Consider the following 20780-nt stretch of genomic DNA (forward strand, 5'->3'; position numbering starts at 1 on the left):
GAGTGGATTTCCATGTACCTCCCACACCCGGGAGGTTCCATTCTTCCTGACTTTTGCATTGCAGAAGGGTTGGACTAGATGACCCTGAGAACCCTTTCCAACTCTACAGTTCTATGACTCTACAAATTGACCGGTGTTCTGATCCCACTGGAAAACACTTGCCTTTCTTGTTTCCGGGCTCGTCCTCACTTCCACCCATCCCATACCTAGAAAGCACGGGTCCAAGCAGTTTTGCTTTCTCCCAGAAAGCCCATTCTTTAGCACTAAATCAGAGCAAATGTCAATCCAGATAAAACCTAGTTGGCATTTGCTGTGATTCAGCAGTAAACAATGAGTTTTCCCTGGGGGAAAGTGCCAGGGCAAGAGGAAATGTAGATGAACCCAGAATCTTGACCCTGCCTTGTTAGTCCACCCTCGACCCCACCCCACCCCACTGAGGTTTTGGAACAGAGGTTGGGTTGCCACCTAGCAGGGATTCTTTAGCTGTGGTTCCTGCATTGCTGAGGGTTGGACTGGATGACCTTTGGGGGTACCTCTCAATTCTACACTTCGCTCATCCTCCGACATCCAAGAGCCCCTCCGAGCCCCTTGCTGTTCCACAGCAGCTCCATCTGCTTATCAATCCCAGGAGGGGCAGGAACTTGGCAATTTGACATCAGGGCCGGTCGCTTGGTGGAGTTTCCGACACAGGATGGAGGAAACAAAGGATGGCTGGCGTAAAGGAAAAGCCGCCTTCCTGGGGCAGGAGCAGACCGAGGACGAGGCATGGAGCACGAAGCAAAGAAAGGCAAGAAGGTGAGTGCAGGGGGGAGGGCAAACGCCGTATGGGGGTGCTTTTCTGTGAGTGGGTGTTGGGTGCTTTATGGGGTGAGGGGACGACACATCAGTTTCCACCTCCAACCTGACCTGATGAGGCAGGCTGAGTTGTTTCTCTGGGTGCAAAACAGATCCTTGGATCTCTTAAGGGAGCCTGCAGCAGCCAAGTGTATAGCCCAGGTGTTTCAGACTACAACTCCCATGTGTAAAAGGTAAAGGGGTAAAGGGACCCCTGACCATTAGGTCCAGATGTGTCCGACTCTGGGGTTGCGGCGCTCATCTCGCGTTACTGGCCAAGGGAGCCGGCGTACAGCTTCTGGGTCATGTGGCCAGCATGACTAAGCCGCTTCTGGCGAACCAGAGCAGCGCACGGAAACGCCATTTACCTTCCCGCCGGAGTGGTACCTATTTATCTACTTGCACTTTGATGTGCTTTCGAACTGCTAGGTGGGCAGGAGCTGGGACTGAGCAACGGGAGCTCACCCCTTTGCGGGGATTCGAACCGCTGACCTTCTGATCAGCAAGCCCTAGGCTCAGTGGTTTAACCCACAGCGCCACCCTTCAACCCCATGTAATCACAGCTAAAGACTCCCTCACAGTTGCCCCCCCCAACCTCTGTTTAAAAATCTCCAGTTTAAAGGAGAGTTAAGTCTGCTCTGCTGCTGAACAGTTCTTTCCATCAGAAAGGTCTTGCTAAGGTTTGATCCGAATCTCCTTTCTTGTAACTTGAAGTCATTAGTTCGGGTGCCCCCCTGTGGACCAGGAGAAAGCTAGTTTGCTCCATCTTCCGTGTGACAGCCCTTCAGATACTTAAAGATGGTTATCCTGTCTCTTCTCAGTCTCCTCTTTTCCAGGCTAAACATACCCAACTCCCTCAACCGTTCCTCATAATCAATCAATTTATTTATTGCATTAGCCAGATGGCCATAGCACATAGTAAAAGACCAGGCAGTGGCCTGGCGCGATTATACAAGGAATACTACAGATACAGTTAAAACATTGGATGTAAAATCGTGCTGGATAATACAGATAAAATAGAGAACAACCCCAGCGTCATCCGTGACTGGACCTAATGGTCAGGGGTCCCTTTACCTTTACCTTTTACATGGGGTTGAAAGGAGAGAAAGAGAGAGAGAGAGAGAGAGAGAGAGAGAGAGAGAGAGAGAGAGAGAGATGGGGGTTATGTTCTTTCGTTCTATTGCCTAGTGTTTGTGCAGGTAATACTATGAACTGGGATTCAGACACAGACTGCTTCAGAATCACATGAAAGCTGTTCACGCCTCTTGCTTACCTGGCATCGAGAGTTTCATTTTGTCACTCACCACAATTGAGATGCCTTCAAGGTGAAGGAGCACTGGGATGGGGGTGGGGAATGTACTCTGCACATGATCAGAGGAACTCCCCCAAGACTGAGGCGAACAGGCATTGAACTGGCCCGGCAAGTCCCAGGACTCAGCCCTAGCTCATCTCGAGCCTTGCACAATCTTTTCACGAGAAGCGAATGTTCTTGCAGTTCTTTGGGAATCGAGGAGCGGGAGGCAACGATGTCTTCTCCCCCGTCCTGCCCATATCCTGAGCAGATGGGCCTGGGGGGCATTTCCCCACCCTGTCACGGATCCAGCACCATCCGAAGCCTCTGGGGATACACTTCCCCTCCAGCTGCCCAAGGCGAAGCCCAGCTGGCGGCCTGGGCTCCTGGCCGAGAAAACAGCAGCAGCCGATCCCGAGACCAGCATGTTAAATTGGTTTGCTTGGGCATCACCTATGGGGCAAAGCAAAGGCAGTTTTTGGGTGCCTGAAGCAGGTGTTCTCAATCCCCCCCCCCCGCCGCCTCCTCTCTAACTGTCTAGACTCTAGAGGCCTCCTGATCCGTCATAAGGTTTTCCAGTTCAATCCCCACAGAAACGAACAGGAGTGGCAGAAGATCCCACATCAGTGAGATTTTTGCACGGGAAAATTTCCCCAGGGGTGTGTGTCATCTCTCCAAACCCCCGCAGCTGAAGGATCCATCCACCTCACTTTGTGGCCAGGTGACCTGTTGATGGAGAATTCATCCTGATTTGTTTGCAGGGAGACTGGGTAACACCGGCTGTTTAATGAACATGCATTTGCGATTTCTATCTTAATGCAGTGGTTCCCAAACTTTTTTGAGCTGCCTCCCCCTTGGCTCCATAATTGCTGTGGACCCCTGTGCCCTCCACCCTATAGAAAGCATCAGCCAGAATAGTGGTTTGCATGTCCCGCTAAGAAAGACAATAACACAATGAAATTCAAAGCAGTGACAATTAATTGCACAAAATCCAATTGAAACAATTAAATTCAATTAAATCTGATGATTTCGAAGTCTGATAGTCAATGACCTCTAGTGTCCCCTGCCTCTATGTGTCCCCCACTGCCCCCCAGGAGTCGCTACTACCCCCCTGAGGAAACCACGGGCTCCTTTTAAGGAAAGGGATGGTGCTGTGATGTTTTTTGTGGGAATGTTCTGGGATGCAGGAGAGGATATATTATTTAACTATATCCTATTCCAACTTGCGTTAACAAGTTTCACAATTTAGCAGAGTTACATTCCCCTTTTAAACTTACACAGCGGATGCGTTTGCTCAGGCTCGCTAAAGCCTCTATAATAACTGTCCTGGTATTTCCCCCTTTATTCCCTCCTAAAAGATAAGACACGACACAGTCTTCTATAAAAGTATAAAAAGAGTTTACTTACAAACATCTGTTCACAATAGGATCCCAGAAGGCAGACTTAGCTTAGGAAAAGTTACATACACGTGGAGACTATTCCATAAGGAGATAGTTCCTTTGTCCTCTCTTGGCTGAGCATCTTTGGCTAAGTATGTGATGCTTCCTCGTCGAGTGTAGTCAAAAGAAGAAGGGAGATCGCGGCCAGCCCTATGCCTTTTGTTACCTGCACAGGTGAGGCCACACCCACCTCTAGTCACATGTAGAGGAAGTCTGTCCCAGCCCAGGAGAAACAGGAAGTTCCGACTGGCTGGTCCAGGCATCCCCTTCTATGTCCACTCTAGGGATGTTGTACTTGACTGCTCCCGTGTTTCACATCCCACATTTTTATGATGATCTGATCTGTATGTTTCAATAGATTATAGATATAGATAAATTATATTAAGGTTTAATTGTTGCCTGGGAAGCATGGGGCAAATGGTAAATGTGGATGAGCCCTTAATGTGTGTAACTGGGTGAGATTAGCTGGAAACTAGGCAAAACCTCTGGAGAGAGGAAGGGCCTACCTATTTGCTTTCTGGGAATGTGAGAGGAGGGTCTGTGCGGGGTGACAGAAGCTAGGCTTCCTTGCCCAATGTCATTTCTTCTTCCTTCCTGTTGATTGCTGTAGCAGGAGCAAAGATAAATAATGCAAAATATAGGCAATGATATGCAAATTGCATTCAATTAGGCTGCAGGCTTTTTATTTCCTTGATACAGAACTTAATTTGGCCTTCTGGCAGAGAGCGCGCTCAGAGCCATCTGCATTCATCACGGAGTCTGGACGAAGCCACGGAATCATAGGGTTGGAAGGGACCCCCAAGGGTCATCTAATCCAACCCCCTGCAATGCAGGAATTTCAGCCAAAGCATCCGTGACAGATGGCCATCCAACCTCTGCTTGAAAACCTCCACCACCTTCTGAGTGAATCCGCTCCACAGTCCACGGTCAAACAGCTCCTAGTGTCAGAGAGTTATTCTTAATGTTTAGTCGGAATCTCCTTTCTTGTCATTTGGATCCATTGATTCAACCCTTACCTTCTGCAGCAGCAGAGAACAAGCTTGCACTATTTTCCATGTGATTGCCCGTCAAATATTTGAAGATGGCTATGTCTCCTCTTCTCTAGGCTAACCATACCCAGGTCCTTCAACCGTTCCTCATCAGGCTTGGTTTCCAGACCCTTGATCATCTCGGTCGCCCTCCTCTGCACACCTTCCAGCTTGATCTAAAGACCAGGGTTTCCCAAACTTGGGTCTCCAACTGTTTTGGGACTATAGTTCCCACCACCCCTGACCACTGGTCCTGTTAGCTAGGGATGATGGGAGTTGTAGTCAAACAACAGCTGGAGACCCAAGTTTGGGTAATCCTGGACCAGGCACTAGACTTCTGTTTATGCAGCCTGGGATTGCATCGGTTTCTTTTGCTGCTGCATCGCAGTGTTGGCTCGTGCTTGCAACGAGGGCACCTGCCAGCATCGGGGCCACCTGCAGCCCGTTCTCCATCACCCTCCTGTTGTGACTTCACTGATGGGGCCTCCCCTTCTGCCTGCTTCCCCAACAGGGCTTGGTGTCACCCATCAAGAGGCTAGTCTTCCCAAAGGCAGCCCGAAGGCAGGCCCTCAAGAGCAGCCTCTGCCGCCGCCCTCTTCACTCTGTCCCGCTCTACCCTCCCGACTATCTCATCGACCCTCAGATCCTCCTGCACGACTACGTGGAAAAGGAAGTGAAGGTGAGGGCGCCCAAGGGGTCTGAGTGCGAAACTTGCTGGTGTCAATGCAGCATCTGAGGGCCATGTGACAATATTTTCTGCCGGTGTGGATTTTTGAGCCCGGGTTTTTTTTTCCTTGGTTCCGCATTTGTGAGAATTCAAGCTTTTAGTGTGCTATACTGTTGTTGTATTGATATTGGGTCATAAAACCTTTGACCCAAGTGGTGCTGCTGGCCGGCACTGCAATCAATCACCTTTATGATCGTCTCCGACATCAATGGCGCCCAGGCACACTTCTCGCTGCGCCCTGAGCGTGCTTCAGTAGCAGAGTGAATCGCAGCGACGAGATGGCTTGCTGAGGTCTGCTCCGTGGCGTCTTGAAATAACTTGACAGACGCCAGTGCTACTCAACTAAACTAGGCTTTATTTAGTAGCATATACACAAGTCCTACAGACCCGAGCTGCATGCTTGCAGCAAACAAAGAACTCACATTCAGCAGTAACACAAAGCAAGGCACGCTGAACACAGAGTAAGGCGAAGGGGAAAGTGAAACCAAACCTCCCCTTTTCTAGACAAAGGAAAAGTGCCCGTATTACAGTGGGCAAGGCTCCCAGGATCAGAACGCCTCTTGCATCATTAACTCTAAGATGCCCAGAAAACCTGACACCCCCTCTCGTTCGCAATCCTGGGTAAATACATATATACATTTCATCCAACATTTAACCCATCACAGAAAACTTCGTGTTTCTGGAAACTTAAGGGCTTTGTGAATCCACCGGCAAGATTCATTTCGCTAGGACAATATTTCAGCTTGACCACATTTGTCCTAACGCTCTCATGCACATTTTTGAACCGAATATCCAGATGTTTGGTTCGTGCGTTGAATTGACCGAATTCAGCCAACTTCAGGCATGGCTGGTTATCCTCCCATATGATGATGGGTAGGTAACACTTCTCACACACTTCCTGCACTAGGCACTTGTAGAATTCAAGCTCTCGACAAATTTCTGAAAGAGCACTGAACTCTGCCTCAGTTGACGATAGAGCAATTAAACTCTGCTTTTTGGACCTCCAGCCAATTACAGAACCTCCAAATTTTATCACAATTTCAGAAATTGATTTTCTGTCTGAGCCGCTAGCCCAATCAGCATCAACCCAACATTGAAGCTGAATACCTTATGTTCCTATGCAATTAAAACTTCCAAATCATTTGACAGCCTAAATTACGAAAACATCCCAAAATGACGCAAAGTGTGTTCTGGATCTGCGCAATCTGTCCTCCTCGCCACAGATCCATCCAGATAGACTCCTCTGTTTTCAGTGTGGAACCATCACTTAGGACCATCTCCCAAAGATTGGGTGATATTGAGCTGCAGCGCAATATTATGCTGGGCGGGGGGACATGCTCACCAAGATCTCTGGGCATTGTACCCCCACTTCAGACACCTGCCTATCTATCAACTCTTTCTATTGCTAGTCACTGTTTCGCTTTTATTAAAGCACGGTTCAATGTCTTCCCTTCAAATGTTCTTTTACACAGTTTTTATGGGGGCCAAGTTTCAGTCTTATGTGCTGTGATAACCGCTCAATTGAATCCTTACACCATATAGCGTTTGTCTGCCCCTTGTATTCTGATGCCCGAAAGACTTTACTACTTCCATTAATTCAAAAATCACCGGGGTATTTGGAAGAGACTTACCTTGCTCTTCTGTTGCAAGATACAGACCCAATTGTAACTTTACATATGGCAAAATTTCTGACCTCGGTCCTGACACTTAAGAAACGCAATGGTTTGCTATATACAGCTTGAAAATTTAATTTAACTTTTATCATATTCTACACAGCTGAGTATTTTTTAAGCTATTTTAGTGTTAGTAATTGTAAACCAGTCTGTGATGTTCTGTTTCTGTTTTTGGTTGTTATGTTTATGGACTTAAAGCCGAAATAAAATGAGTTGAGTTGAGGTACCATCACTTAGGAGATCCCTGCCTCAGCCTCGTCCCACTTTATTGTGGCTTCTTATCTCTTTCTCTCCAGTTTTTAGGTCACCTGACTTGGGTAACAACTTCCTTGAACCCCTCCAGCCGCGACGAACTGTTGCAGCTACTGGACACCGCAAGGGTAACCTTCCCAATGTGCTTCAATGCGCTTTGGTGCTGTTCAATTAGCAGTCATATGCTTGGAACGGAAACTGCCTGCTTGGGAGGGCGCAAAGGGATGCAGAGGTGCTGAAGAGACTCACGACAGGTGCCACTAGGGAGAACCACTAGGATGAAGAATTTATGTCCTCATGTCTCGGATGCCAAAATAACGATTATATATATCCCAGGTGCTCCACCCCAGGTGACAAAACATCTTGGGCCAGTCCTTCTAATCCCTTTCTGAAGCTACCTATCTGGTGGTCATCATCAGCACATCATGCGGCAGTGAAGCATGTATGTTTAGGCTCAGAGAGTGTTCTGCCTTTCCCTGTGGTGTGTGGCTTGGCTGACTTGCCTGAGTTATCTCAGTCAATTTCATGGAAGTGTGGAGTTGGGAGGAACCCCAAGAATAATAGAATCATAGAATCGTAGAGTTGGAAGGGACTCCAAGGCTCATTTAGTCCAACCCCCTGCAATACCTACCTGTGCTTTCCTGCATTGATGGGATAGTCCAGTTTCCCCCAACTTGGAGTCCTCCAGGGGCTGATGGGAATTGTGGTCCAGAGCAGCTGGCCTGGAGGACTACAGCTTGGGGAAGGCTGAGTCCTCCCCAGGGATGCGAAACTGGGCACCATTTAATGGTCTCCTCCCACCCCCTTTTTTGCTCCACCTTTCCTGCAGCAATTGAAGGAGCTTCCTCTGAAGACAACCCCAGAGCAGGATAGCATCTTGAGCCTTTCGGCCCGCTGCCTGCTTCTTACCTGGAGGGACAATGAGGAGCTCATCCTGAGGATCCCCACACATGAAATCGCAGCTGCCTCCTACCTGCGGGACGATGCCCTGCACCTCCTGGTGCTCAAAACAGGTAACCTGGAGGATCCCCGACTAGAGAATTCCCACCTGGTTGAAAATGGATCCGGCCACTTCCAAACCATGGGCCTCAGGGCAGAATGCGTGTTTCTGCATTTGCTGGCTCAGTCGGTGCACACTATTTGCAATATCTTTCCCCCTTTTCTCTTGCAATAATTTTTATTGGGATTTTTATGGAATTGGTGCAAGAGCAAGTACCAAGAACAGGACAAAAAGTTAAATAATAAACAACAGTCAAACCAGATAGGATCAGGGTGGAGACTCAAAGTAACCAGTGGGGGAAATTATATCAGGTAAACTATATATTATGCAAATTAATCTTTTTTTGTTTTTTTGGAAGCTGTATTGAAAAGCAAAAGCAAAGTCAGTAAAGGGTTGAAAAGGCAAGTGACTCGAAAGCTTTTCCAGATGTCAAGCGAGGTTGACGGAAAAGATTGGCACAAGTGTTCAAAATCTTTCCTTTTTCTTCGCTGCTGCTTCTTCTGCTATGAAAACATTTCCCTCTAATTTCTCCTGAGTTCCGATGTTCAGCCAGGATAACTGACTCTCCTCTGCTGTAATGTGTGAATGCGCAGGATTTGCTCACCTGGTCAATTATAGCAGCATGGGTCTTCCATTGCCAAAACGCAGCCTTACAGTATTTTGCAATGAGTGTGCCCTCTTGTTGCCAACTTGAAAGCAAATGAGCATTGCTATCTCTCAGCTTCACAAGTCAAAACAAAATAAAAAATAAAAAAATCCTTCCAGTAGCACCTTAGAGACCAAGTTTGTTCTTGGTATGAGCTTTCATGTGTATATAAGGGTCTGGTGACTTCTGTTTCAGTGTATCTGAAGAAGTGTGCATGCACACAAAAGCTCATACCAAGAACAAACTTAGTTGGTCTCTAAGGTGCTACTGGAAGGAATTTTTTATTTTTTATTTTGTTTTGACTATGGCAGACCAACATGGCTACCTACCTGTAACTGCTTCACAAGGTTGTTCTGAGGTTAGACCAAGAGAAACCCATTCACTGTTATCCTGTCAGGTTAGAGATAAGCAAATACAGCCTCTTCTCCATTGGAGTTCCCAAAGCACCACCACTTGCTGTGCATAAAATTAGAAAATTGCAGAGGCGGAAGGGACCCTGAGGGTCATCTAGTTCAACCCCCCCTGCAATGCAGGAATCACAACTAAAGAATCCCTCTGCTTAAGGAAAGAGAGTCCACCACCTTCCAAGGGAGTCTGTGATAGAGTTGTTCCCTGATCTGGACCTTGCGTACAAATGATGCGTCTCCACTGCAATAAAGTGCTTCAAAGTTTGACTGAGGTTCAGTAAACCTTCCTCGCTCTGGTCCCAAAGGGAGACCCCAAGCTTGTTCTTCCTTGCAGAAGTTCTCTGCAACTAGCTTCTGCTTCTGCTACAGTGGAACCTCGGTTTTCGAACGTAATTTGTTCCGGAAGACCGTCCGACACCTGAAATGTTCAAAAACCGAGGCACAAAGAGCTGTTGGCAAATTAAATTGAGAAAACTGAAAAACACGCAGCGGAAGCCGTCAGACTTCCGAGGCGCGTTCGGAAACGGAAGCATCTACTTCCGGGTTTTTGGCGTTCGGGTTCCAAAACGTTCGTCAACGGAGACGTTCGAGAACCAAGGTTCCACTGTACTAGCTGTCATGGACTGGCTGGACGCAGAGGAGGGGTGCAAGGCACGAGCTGGGGAACCCCCAAGGGAAGAAAACTCAGAGCCAGGGGTTTGGTGGTGGGACGGTGATGAGCGGTCAAAGGGAGAAGAGGGAGAAGACTGAGAGGAGGAGGTTTTAGCAGCATTTAGTGAGCTTTTCTTGGACACTGCACTTCGGCTGATGCAGCTTAGAATAGCATGGGCCTTTTTTGCTGCTGCATCACAACGCTGGCGCAGGTTAAGCTTGTGTTGTTGTTGTTGTTATTATTTCCAGGCTTGGGTGTGGACCCGGTCCCTGCAGGAGGTAGCTTGGATGTTTATCCTGGAAGCACCCAGGAGAAGAAATTCCCCGGAGGGCCAGCTGAGAAGAGACCGGCAGAGCCCCGGCAACTGGGGGGCACGATGGAGCGACGCCACACCATCTGCAGCCTGGACTGGAAGATGGCCCGGGGCGGGCTGGAGGGCAGGCCCAGCGGAGGGGGGAGCCTGGAGCGGAAGCAGGGCACGGGCAGCTGGGAGAAGAGGCAGTGTCCCTCAGGAGGAAGGCCCTTCGGCAGCTGGGAGCGCAGGCAGACCTACAGCGGCAGCTGGGAGCGCCGCCCCACGGGCAAAGCTGGGAGCAGCTGGGAGAGGAGGCGGCAGGCCTACAGCGGGAGCTGGGAGAGGGGCAAGACCTGGGGCAGCTGGGAGCGCCGGTGGCACACCGGGAACAACCCCCTGGACCCCAAGGAGCCCAGCCCTGAAGCCTACTGCAATCTCATCATCCTGGCTGTGGCTAACAGGGTGAGTGGCCAGAAGTCCAGTCTCGTCATCCCTTCAAAATAGACAATCTCTCTCTCTCTCTCTCTCATATTTTCAAAAGCTTTTTTTATGAATCAACAAGAAAAAAAATGATCTGTATAAAAACAAAAGCGGAAAAAGAAGAGGGGGAGAGTGTGTATATGAAAACAAAAAAGGAGAAAAAAAGAAAGAGGCAGCCCTGGATAGGGAAGTTACAGGTGGGTAGCCGTGTTGGTCTGCCATAGTCAAAACAAAATCGAAAATTCTTTCTAGTAGCACCTTAGAGACCAACTGAGTTTGTTCCTGGTATGAGCTTTCGTGTGCATGCACACTTCTTCAGATACACTGGAAGAAGTGTGCATGCACACGAAAGCTCATACCAGGAACAAACTCAGTTGGTCTCTAAGGTGCTACTAGAAAGAATTTTCGATTTTGTTCTGGATAGGGAAGTTTTTAAATGTTTAATGTTTTATTGTGTTTTTATATATGTTAGAAGCCACCCAGAGTGCCTGGGGCAACCCAGTCAGGTGGGCGGGTTAATAATAATAATAATAATAATAATAATAATAATAATAATAATGGAATAGGACATCCCTATTTTCATCGGAGGAATGTTGGAGGGTATGATAAAAGGTAAAGGTAAAGGGACCCCTGACCATTAGGTCCAGTCACAGACGACTCTGGGGTTGCAGTGCTCATATTGCGCTATAGGCCAAGGGAGGTGGGGTTTGTCCGCAGATAGCTTCCGGGTCATGTGGCCAGCATGACTAAGCCACTTCTTGCAAACCAGAGCAGCGCACAAAACGGCGTTTACCTTCCCGCCGGAGCGGTACCTATTTATCTACTTGCACTTTGACATGCTTTCCAACTGCTAGGTGGGCAGGAACTGGGACCGAGCAACGGGAGCTCACCCCATCGCAGGGATTCGAACCACCAACCTTCTGATTGGCAAGCCCTAGGCTCTGTGGTTTAGACCACAATGCCACCCGCGTCCACCCATGGAGGAATGTTGGAGGGTATGATATACCACCTAAATAACCACGTCCTCTAGACCTGGTCACAAATGATCAAGCAACTCTGGAATGTGGACCTGACTTCCCTTTCTCTCTCGGGTGCAGGACATGGCAGAGGAATCGTGTGCTCTCATCTGCCAGGTTTTCCAGATAATCTACGGGGACCAAACCATTGAGTGTGTGGACCGGGCTGGCTATCACTACACGTCCACCATGAAGCGTCCTTGGCTGTCTAGCCGGAGTGAGTACATACGCAACCGCCTTAGACAGAGTCTGCTCATTTATTTGTTATTTGAACAATTTATATACCACATAGCGGCAATCGTCTTTAAACAGATTATGAAGTTGCAATGGGGAGGGGGGCAGGGAATCAGTAAAAACTATACAAACAAATTTAAACACATGCTGGAATGAATGAAGAACAATGAGAGGGGATGTGTCTGACCTCAACTGGAAAGGAGTTCCATAAAATTGGGTACATGATACTTTTGCTTTCTGTTTCTTTGGCGATCCCTCGTAGCCAAGTAAAATTGACTTCCATGAACACGGTCTTAACCGTGAGTCCGTAAGTGGCTGTGGAGGCCAATTCTGGACCCACACGTCCTTCCACAGTGGGGACATTGGTTCCCGGGCAGGAGTCGATCACGGTGTGGATTTGCCAAGCATTCCTTCCTCTTAGCACGTTTCTCCCTTGCGTCCTGAGTTCGAGTGTCTTCAAAGCCCATGACACCTTTGGTAAAGGCTGTTCTCCAATTGGAGCGCTCGCAGGCCAGTGTTTCCCGGTTGTCGGTGTTTATACTACATTTTTAAAGATTTGCCCTGAAAGAGTCTTTGATCCTCTTTTGTTGACCACCAGCATTACGCTTTCCATTTTTAAGTTCGGAATAGAGTAGTTGCTTTGGAAGACGATAATCAGGCATCCGATTATCCAACGAAGTTGATGTTGAAGAATCAATACTCCCTCAGTACTGTATTGTCTGCTGTGACCAGCAGTGACTGAACTGTTGTGCCCAAAACTAGGCATGGGTCTTCAGATGAGTAGAACAGTGCCATTGGTTCCTGAATCGCATTGCAAGCAAACATTTTTTAGCATTGCAAACACCCTTTGGTTAGTGAGAAAAAACTGGTGGAAATAGGTTTATGGGTGCCTTCCATATGCTTCAGGCTATGACTTGCCTCATCCCTGACCATTGGGCTTGGCTGACTGTGGATAATGGGATTTGTAGTCCAAAAAATCAGCCGAGTACTGCATGGGCTGCCCCGGGCCACCTGGTGGTTGCAAAGTGATGAGCCACAGATTTGCAGCGGACAGGATGGAGGGTTGAGGTCTGGCAGCGCAGAAACCTGTTTTCCTATACCCCGTATCACCCCTTGTGTTGTCTGCTTCCAGGTGAGAGCTGTCGGACAGATGGGACATACGGCTATGATGCTGATTTCAGCTGCTGTAGCTCTTTGTGAGTCCTGCCCCCCCCCCACACACACACATACTGGTAACAAACGGGATATTTGGCTGGGGCTGATGGGAGTTGTAGTCCAAAATGGCTGCACCAACTGGGGCTGATGGGAGTTGACATCGGAACAGTACCTGGTTGTCGAAGGCTGGCCTGATTTGTCATTTAATTGGTTATGTTAACCAATTAAGCACCTTTTCATCTGCTAAAAAGGTACCCCCACTTAATCCGCCGTGGGATTCTTTAATAAATCATTTCTAAATTTAGTGCAGATAAGATAGCAGGTACCATTTGGGAAGAGCACTTTTCTCCAAAGGCATCTGCCTTGGGCAGCTAGAAAGTGCCCTGCTAGGTGTATGCATAGTCTGAGGTCACTTCCTGTTCTATGATCCCAAGGCAGATTTCGTCAACCTGGTGCCCTGCAGATATTTTGGACGACAACTTCCACTAGCCCCCGTGCTCACTGAGGGGGCTGGTTGGAGTCGTCGTCCAAAATGTCTATTGACAGGAGCGAGTCAGCAGTAAATTGCACTGAGCAAGTTAGAGTTAAATCTTGACTAGCAAAAGCAGGATCTGCACAGGAGCGTCAGGCCTAATGAGAACAGCAACTATTCTCCGGCAGATCTTGCCCCCAAGAAGCATTTGCTGAGACTAAAGGTCCCTGCCCCTCCCCACAGCTGCCTAAGTCCCCACCTCTCCAGGGTTTTCCCCAAGCAATCTGAGACTGCGACTGCATGAAACTAACTTCTCCTCCGCCCTCTTCATGCCTCTCCTGGTTCTGGAAGACCAGAGCAAAGGGGAACTCTCTTTCTCTTGGCGTCCCTCCCTCCCGCTTCAGCTTTTGCCTCTGGTTCTGCACTTCTCTCTGCCACAGAATCTCCCTGCTCACCAAGCCCTGTTAACTCTTCAGCTTCCAACACCTCTTTCCTCCCATTCTTCCCCCTCTGACGACTCATCGCCGTCCCACAACCAGTCCCCTGACTCTGAGCCTTCTTCCCTTGGCAGTTCCCCAGCAGGTGCCACCTAACATTCCTCTGCGTCCATCCAGTCCGCGACAGCTATGTTGGCTGAGGGGACTGATGGGAGTTGTAGTCCAGAATGGCTGCGCCGGCTGGGGGCTGATGGGAGTTGTAGTCCAGAATGGCTGCGCCGGCTGGGGACTGCTGGGAGTTGTAGTCCAGAATGGCTGTGCCGGCTGGGGACTGATGGGAGTCATAGTCCACAATGGCTGTGCTGGCTGCAGGTGCTGATGGGAGTTGTAGTCCCAGGGCACAAGACTGGGGAACGCTGACCTCATCCAACGCCTCCCCTGCTCTCGGCAATTGGGGAGCGGGGAGGAGAGCAGACCTTCTTGACAGCATGAGACGGGAAGGGTTACTGATCCGCTTCCTCCCTCCCTCAGCGACGGTTCCCACGACACCTTTGAGGCCTGTTGCAGCGACACCTCGTCCCCCTCCTTCCATCAGTCCCATCAAAGTCTGGCCACGGCCTGCAGTGGCAGCGATCAGAGCAACGCTGGCCTGGAGCAACTGCAGGATTACATGATCACAGTGAGTTGGGCTTGCGGGGGTGGCCTGGGGGGGGGGAATGCACTTTGGTTGTCCTGAATCCATGAGCCTTGCAGTCACCGGGTGCTTCTGAAACCTCCCCTGGGAACTGTCAATTAGCATTATTATTGCAAAAATTAAAATCACTACAAAACAAACTACCGGAATTTCACCTATAGATGTAAACGGAGGCAGCATGATAGAAGTTCATAGCATTAAGATACACAAACACACACACACACACACACACACACACAAACACTGCTTTGGGGGGGGATGCAGGGGTACACATACCCCTAAACATTTTGTGAATCTTAAGTTTGGCCTCATTGAGGTGCAGTATTTCAATATGAGTAGGAAAATGAGAGTACCCCTAAACATTTTTTTAAAGAAAAAAAGCAGTGTGTGTGTGTGTATTACTAAATTTTCTGTTTTACAATTTACAATTCTCATTTTGCGTCCTAAAGATATCAATGACTTCCCTTCTTCTCTTTCCATGGTTCATTTTTCATATCATAAATCCCTGCATATTTTACAAAAACTATACCAATCAGTATTCCATTATTGCATCCATCAAAACTTATTTACACCGTTGAATTTATCTTTTTTTTTTAAATTAATCTTTATTGAAAATTATAACATTCATACATTAAAAACAAAACACAACAAAACAGACAACAACACAAAAAAACCTAAACATAAAAGTAAATATCAAACATAACAAAACACACCAAAAAAATACAACCAAGACAAATCATGCATATTCATTCATTCTTTTAGTAACAAATCAATATTCACTACTTCCGTTAAATAAATCATAACAAATCAAAATTAATCATAACTCATAATACCTGATTGTAGACTTTTTTGTAGAAAGCCGTTGAATTTATCTTAATGCTGCCAGCGTTTTCAGGTGTACACAGTTATTTCCCCTATAAACGTTTTTCAATCTTCTTTAAACGTATGTTCTTCTTGTTCTCTTGTTCTATATGTTAAGAAGAAGAAAGTTTCTCTCCGTCTCTAGAAACCTTGAACTCACGGTCTTCCAATGAAGCTGAAGATTCGAGGCAGATGAAAGGAAGGGCTTCTAAGGAATTCCTTCCCCCAGGAGGCAGTGATGGCCACAATTGGGATGGTTTTGAAATAGGAGTCCATGGAGCAGAAGACTATTGATGGCTCCTAGCCAGGATGGCTCTGCTCTGCCCTCCACAGTTGGGGGCAGCAAGGATTCTGGATCCCAGTTGTTGGAAACCACAAGAAGGGGAGAGTTGATGTTGTGCTTGAATCCTGCTTGTGGGTTTGCCACTGGCATCTGGTTGGACCCCGTGAGAACAGGATGCTAGCTGGACCAGGTGTGCCAACATCCAAACACAAGAAGTCCAGGTGTGCCAACATCCAAACACAAGAAGTCAACCTTGGTTTAAAGAGCGTTGTAATGCTCTTACTTGGGACACGGGTGGCGCTGTGGGTTAAACCACAGAGCCTAGGGCTTGCTGATCAGAAGGTCGGCGGTTCGAATCCCCACGACGGGATGACCTCCCGTTGCTCGGTCCCTGCTCCTGCCCACCTAGCAGTTCCAAAGCACGTCAAAAGTGCAAGTAGATAAATAGGTACCGCTCTAGCGGGAAGGTAAACGGCGTTTCCGTGCGCTGCTCTGGTTTGCCAGAAGCGGCTTTGTCATGCTGGCCACATGACCCGGAAGCTGTACGCCGGCTCCTTCGGCCAGTAAAGCGAGATGAGCGCCGCAACCCAGAGTCAGACACGACTGGACCTGATGGTCAGGGGTCCCTTTACCTTTACCTTTAATGTTCTTATTAGGTGTCTGCGGTTGCTATTATATTTTAAGCAGAACATCAGAGTATTTGAATAAAAAATAATACATAAGCTTGAACACTGGTCTTGAAATTTACATTCCATTAGCAAGCAGACTCCATTTTCTCAATGAATTTGTTTGGAGTACATCCTTCAATAGATCTTTGCAAGACATAATTAGGTTTGCCAACAAAGCTGTATCTTGCGTGTTTTTATGATGTTCCAAGATGTCAGCTGGTTTCATTTCTTGCTGTGACTATTCTGAATAGAAGCAGAGTCTGCTGGATTGGGCCAATGGCCCATGTAGCTCAGCCTCCTGTTCTCACAGTGGCCCACAGTTGGAAAAATGCAAGCAGGATCCTAGCACAAGAGCCCTCTCCCCTCCCCTGGCTTATTTTCCTACCAGTAATTTTATTTATAATCCTCATCACCTGCTGCCAAAAGGACAAGCCCGAAAGAGGTGCAAGACGTCTGTTTTTACAGTTCGCTCCTTGCAAATGATAAATGTTCGTCGTTGCAACGTTTGGCGTGACTGTCCTGCCTCTTTGCCTCTCTCTCTCTCTCCCCCCCCCCCCCCCGACAGCTCAGGAACAAGCTGACCCCGCAGGAGATCCAACAGTTTGCCTTCTTGCTGAGAGAGTACCGGATGGGTCTGGCGGTGGAGGGGTACTGTGCCGGCCTCCTCCAGCTCTATGGAGAAAAGCGGAAGTTCCTTCTGCTGGGTAAATGAAAAATCTCTGCTTTTGGTGGGGCAGAAGAGGGGAAGAGATGGGGAAATCACCACTGGGGGAGGTATCATGGGAAGTAACAGAGGACGTCAGCAGGGGCGTAGCAAGGGGGGGTGAGGGGGGCGGGCCGCCCCGTGTTCCATAATGGAGGGGGTGACAAATTATCAAGAATTTTATTTTTGTAAAAAAAAACTTTTTGATTTTTCTTTGAATTATTATTTTTGAAAATGCCTGCTCCGAAGGTCTTATCTTGCTATACTAGGGATTATATAGCTATATATGAAATTTCATGCATATCGGTTAATATCTTGACCCTCCTCCACCAAAATAGCTGTTCACTTGGCTGTTTTCCTATGTCGTGAAGGCTGAAATTTCAGTTCAGTGGAGCACTTACTGTTCCCAACCCTAACCCTGTGGAAAGCCATCTAATTAGACTTAAATTTGATTTAGAGGTGGTTTTAGGAGGTAATTGAATTGTTGTTTGATTTTATACCAATGTTATGTATCTGATGTTAGCCACCCTGAGCCCGACTTCAGCCGGGGAGGGAGGGATATAAATAAAAGTTTTTTTTATTATTACTTGTTATTATTCCTTTGTAAGAAAATATGAAATAACGTAAAACAATTTTTGTGGTGTGTGTGTGTGTGGAATCAATAGGGGGGTTGACAAGAAATTTTCTGCACCGGGTACCACCTGACCTTCCCATGCTTGGGGGGGGGGGGGTGACAAACAATTTTTTGCCCCCGGGTACCAATTTACCTTGCTACGCCCCTGGACGTCAGGTCAGGTTGTCTGATCATTTAGCTGTGATTCCTGCATTTCAGGGACACGGGTGGCGCTGTGGGTTAAACCACAGAGCCTAGGGCTTGCTGATCAGAAGGTCAGCGGTTCGAATCCCCGCAACGGGGTGAGCTCCCGTTGCTCGGTCCCTGCTCCTGCCCACGTACCCGGAAGCTGTACGCCAGGTCCCGCAGCCAGTAATGCGAGATTGCAGGGACGGGCTCCTGGTGCCCCGATGGGCCAGGGAGCCTTTGCCCAATCTCCCTCGCCACCTTTCTCTGTCCCGCCTCCCCAGGGATGCGCCCCTTCATTCCCGACCAGGACATCGGTTACTTCGAGGGCTTCCTGGAGAACATCGGCATCCGCGAAGGGGGGATCTTGACTGACAGCTTCGGGCGCATCAAGAAGAGCATGAGCAACACCTCGGCCTCCGCCGTGCGCAGCTACGACAGCTGGTCCTTGCGCTCGGAGTCAGAGTCCTTCAACCGCATGATCACAGACATCACCCACGACATCGAAGCCCTGGCGAGGGATGGGGACGAAGAGGAGGAAGGCGACAACAACAACAGCAGCAGCAGCAGCGGTGACAATGGCGGTGAAGACAACTACCTGTGAGGAGGGGGGGACCACCTGGGCCTGAAAGGAGAGCCAGGAACAATGAAAGCTCTTTGATATGAAGTCAGGCAATCGGTCCACCTGGCTCAATACGGTCTGTACTGACTGACAGCAGCTTTTTAGGATTTCAGATGGGGGTGGGGTCTCTCCGCACCCTACCTGGAGATGCTGGGGGTTGAATTTGGATCTTTCTGCAATTAAAGCAGATGCTCTACCATTGGGCTGCAGCCCTTTCTTTTTAGTGGAGGGGCAGCCAATCCTTATTTGAGCCTTCTACTCAGCGAATATCTGGATCCGGCACACCCTCCAATTGCCCCTATTTGCCAGGGACAGTCCCAGATTTACAGAAGCCATCCTGGTTTCTGATTTGATCCCAGAATGTCCTGCTTATCCTTATTTTCATCGGAAAGATGGAGAATAAGTACCGAACCAAGGAAATAAGTGATAGCCTTTAGAAGACACTTGAAGGCAGCCCTGTAGAGGCAAGTGTTTTTTAATGTTTAATGTTCGATTATGTTTTTATATATGTTGGAAGCCTCACAGAGTGGCTGGAACAGCCCAGTGTGATGGACAGGGTATAAATATTATTATTATTATTATTATTATTATTATTATTATTATTGAATAAGACATCCCTATTTTCATCGGAGAAATGTTGGAGGGCATGGATCCTGGCGAGCAAAGGTGAGCCACATCTTTCTCTCCCCACCTGCTCCCCAGTTGTGAAACCGATCTGCGTTGGAACATCCATGTTCGGAGGCAGTCTACCATTCAATATCATTTGCTGAGTGGTGGGGTTGGGAGAAACCTGTGGAGCTCATGTCCTGCCTTTGAATATCCCAGAAGGATCTGGTTGCGCAATGTGAGAAGCAGGATGCTGGACTAGATGGACTTCTGGCCTGTTCCACCAGAGATCACAGAATTATAGAATTGTAGAGTTGGAAGGGACCCCGAGGGTCATCTAGTCCAACCCCCTGCAATGCAGGAATTCTGCCTTTGTTCTTGCACCTGTCCCACCCATGGTTTGCTCTCTGCAGCTCGAGTTCATCCCGCTGGTCTGCTGGGTTCAGGAGAGTCCCCCTCGGATGGACTTCCGATGTCTTCTCCTCTTGGCTTCTGCCTTGTGAAGTTGGTCAAGCGCCAAGCAGTTTTTAATAGAGCAAGGTTGCCCTCTGCTGGTCTCTTGGAGAACCTATGCAGTGAGCTTCTAAAGTGATCCCAGGACAAGTATCAATCACATTGCACCCTCATTTGCAAGTTCTGTTTCCAGACTCAAGCTTTTACAATTGGTGCAACGGCAGGGCTTTTATTTTGTTTTTGAAATGAGGTTAGAACTTCTTTTAGGAATTGCAATATTTATTTGTTTTCATACTAACAGAAGCTTTTCTGGACTGGTTCTCAGCCCTATGCAGTGGCCCCCCCACAATAAAATCATTAAAAACTTAGGCAGAACCCAACATTTCTGCAAGTGGACCCCCACTCCTGCAATGGGGCTTCATCCATCCTATCCTTCCCTATTGCCCTACCTCTAACGCAGGGAGCGGAAACTGGGGTCCCTGAAACATTGCTACACTCCAAATCCCATCATCCCTGCCCACTGGGCCATTCTGGCAGGGGCAGATGGGAGATGGAGTCCGACAACATCTGGAAGCCCCTGGGCTCACCATTCCTGTTTTGCAGCTCTGTGGATAGTCCTTAGTTTAGCAAGAGAGTCCTCTAAGCCAGAGTTCTTCAATCTTGGACCTCCTGGTGTCGTTGGACTATATCTCCCATCATCCCAAGCCAACTAGTTGGGGATGATGGGAGTTGTAGTAGCCCAACAAAACCTGGGGACCAAAGGTTTTCTCTGACCTGCAGCAAAGCAGAGTGGATTCAGTATGAGTCCGTTTGGTGGTGCTTTGAGGAACCACGAGAGGGTGCTGTCCTCTCTTTGTAATACTCTTCCCTTTTAAGGTTTGTGTAGGGCAGAATGGTTTTCCCTCGTGGAGCTACAATTCCCAGCGCCCTTAGCAAACTACAATTCCCGGGATTTTTTTGCTGGGTAAGTCATGTGCTTTCAGTGAGTGGCTTGTGTGCTACTACCTGTGTTTCTTGGCTCAGCAGTGGCCCTTATAACCCGTGAAAATCATT

At 48.2% G+C, this 20780-nt stretch overlaps 1 protein-coding gene across 2 annotated transcripts; it reads left to right on the forward strand.

The window, feature by feature from the left end:
• Window positions 1–646: 646 nt before the first annotated feature.
• CCM2L (CCM2 like scaffold protein) lies at window positions 647–18813 on the forward strand. Of its 2 annotated transcripts, XM_033153864.1 has the most exons (10): window positions 649–795; window positions 5104–5271; window positions 7289–7372; window positions 8074–8257; window positions 10198–10706; window positions 11822–11957; window positions 13107–13170; window positions 14570–14717; window positions 17110–17248; window positions 18331–18811. In XM_033153864.1, exons 1-10 carry the CDS (start codon window positions 766–768, stop codon window positions 18648–18650), a joined length of 1782 nt encoding a protein of 593 aa, XP_033009755.1. In that variant the 5' UTR covers window positions 649–765; the 3' UTR covers window positions 18651–18811. The 2 variants fall into 2 exon arrangements, with proteins under 2 accessions (XP_033009756.1, XP_033009755.1); XM_033153865.1 differs by lacking the exon at window positions 5104–5271 and having other exon boundaries at window positions 647–795; window positions 18331–18813.
• The last annotated feature ends 1967 nt before the right edge of the window (window positions 18814–20780 follow it).

This window comes from Lacerta agilis, chromosome 6 (assembly GCF_009819535.1).
Source record: "Lacerta agilis isolate rLacAgi1 chromosome 6, rLacAgi1.pri, whole genome shotgun sequence".
In the NCBI taxonomy this organism is placed as follows: Eukaryota; Metazoa; Chordata; class Lepidosauria; order Squamata; family Lacertidae; genus Lacerta; species Lacerta agilis.

Bases quoted from the DNA above. Each gene is read 5' to 3' on its own strand.
- CCM2L (XM_033153864.1), top strand. From the start codon at position 766: ATGGAGCACGAAGCAAAGAAAGGCAAGAAG. The intron at 5,272-7,288 runs GTGAGGGCGCCC...CTTTCTCTCCAG, and splicing joins ACGTGGAAAAGGAAGTGAAG to TTTTTAGGTCACCTGACTTG. The intron at 7,373-8,073 runs GTAACCTTCCCA...CCTTTCCTGCAG, and splicing joins AGCTACTGGACACCGCAAGG to CAATTGAAGGAGCTTCCTCT.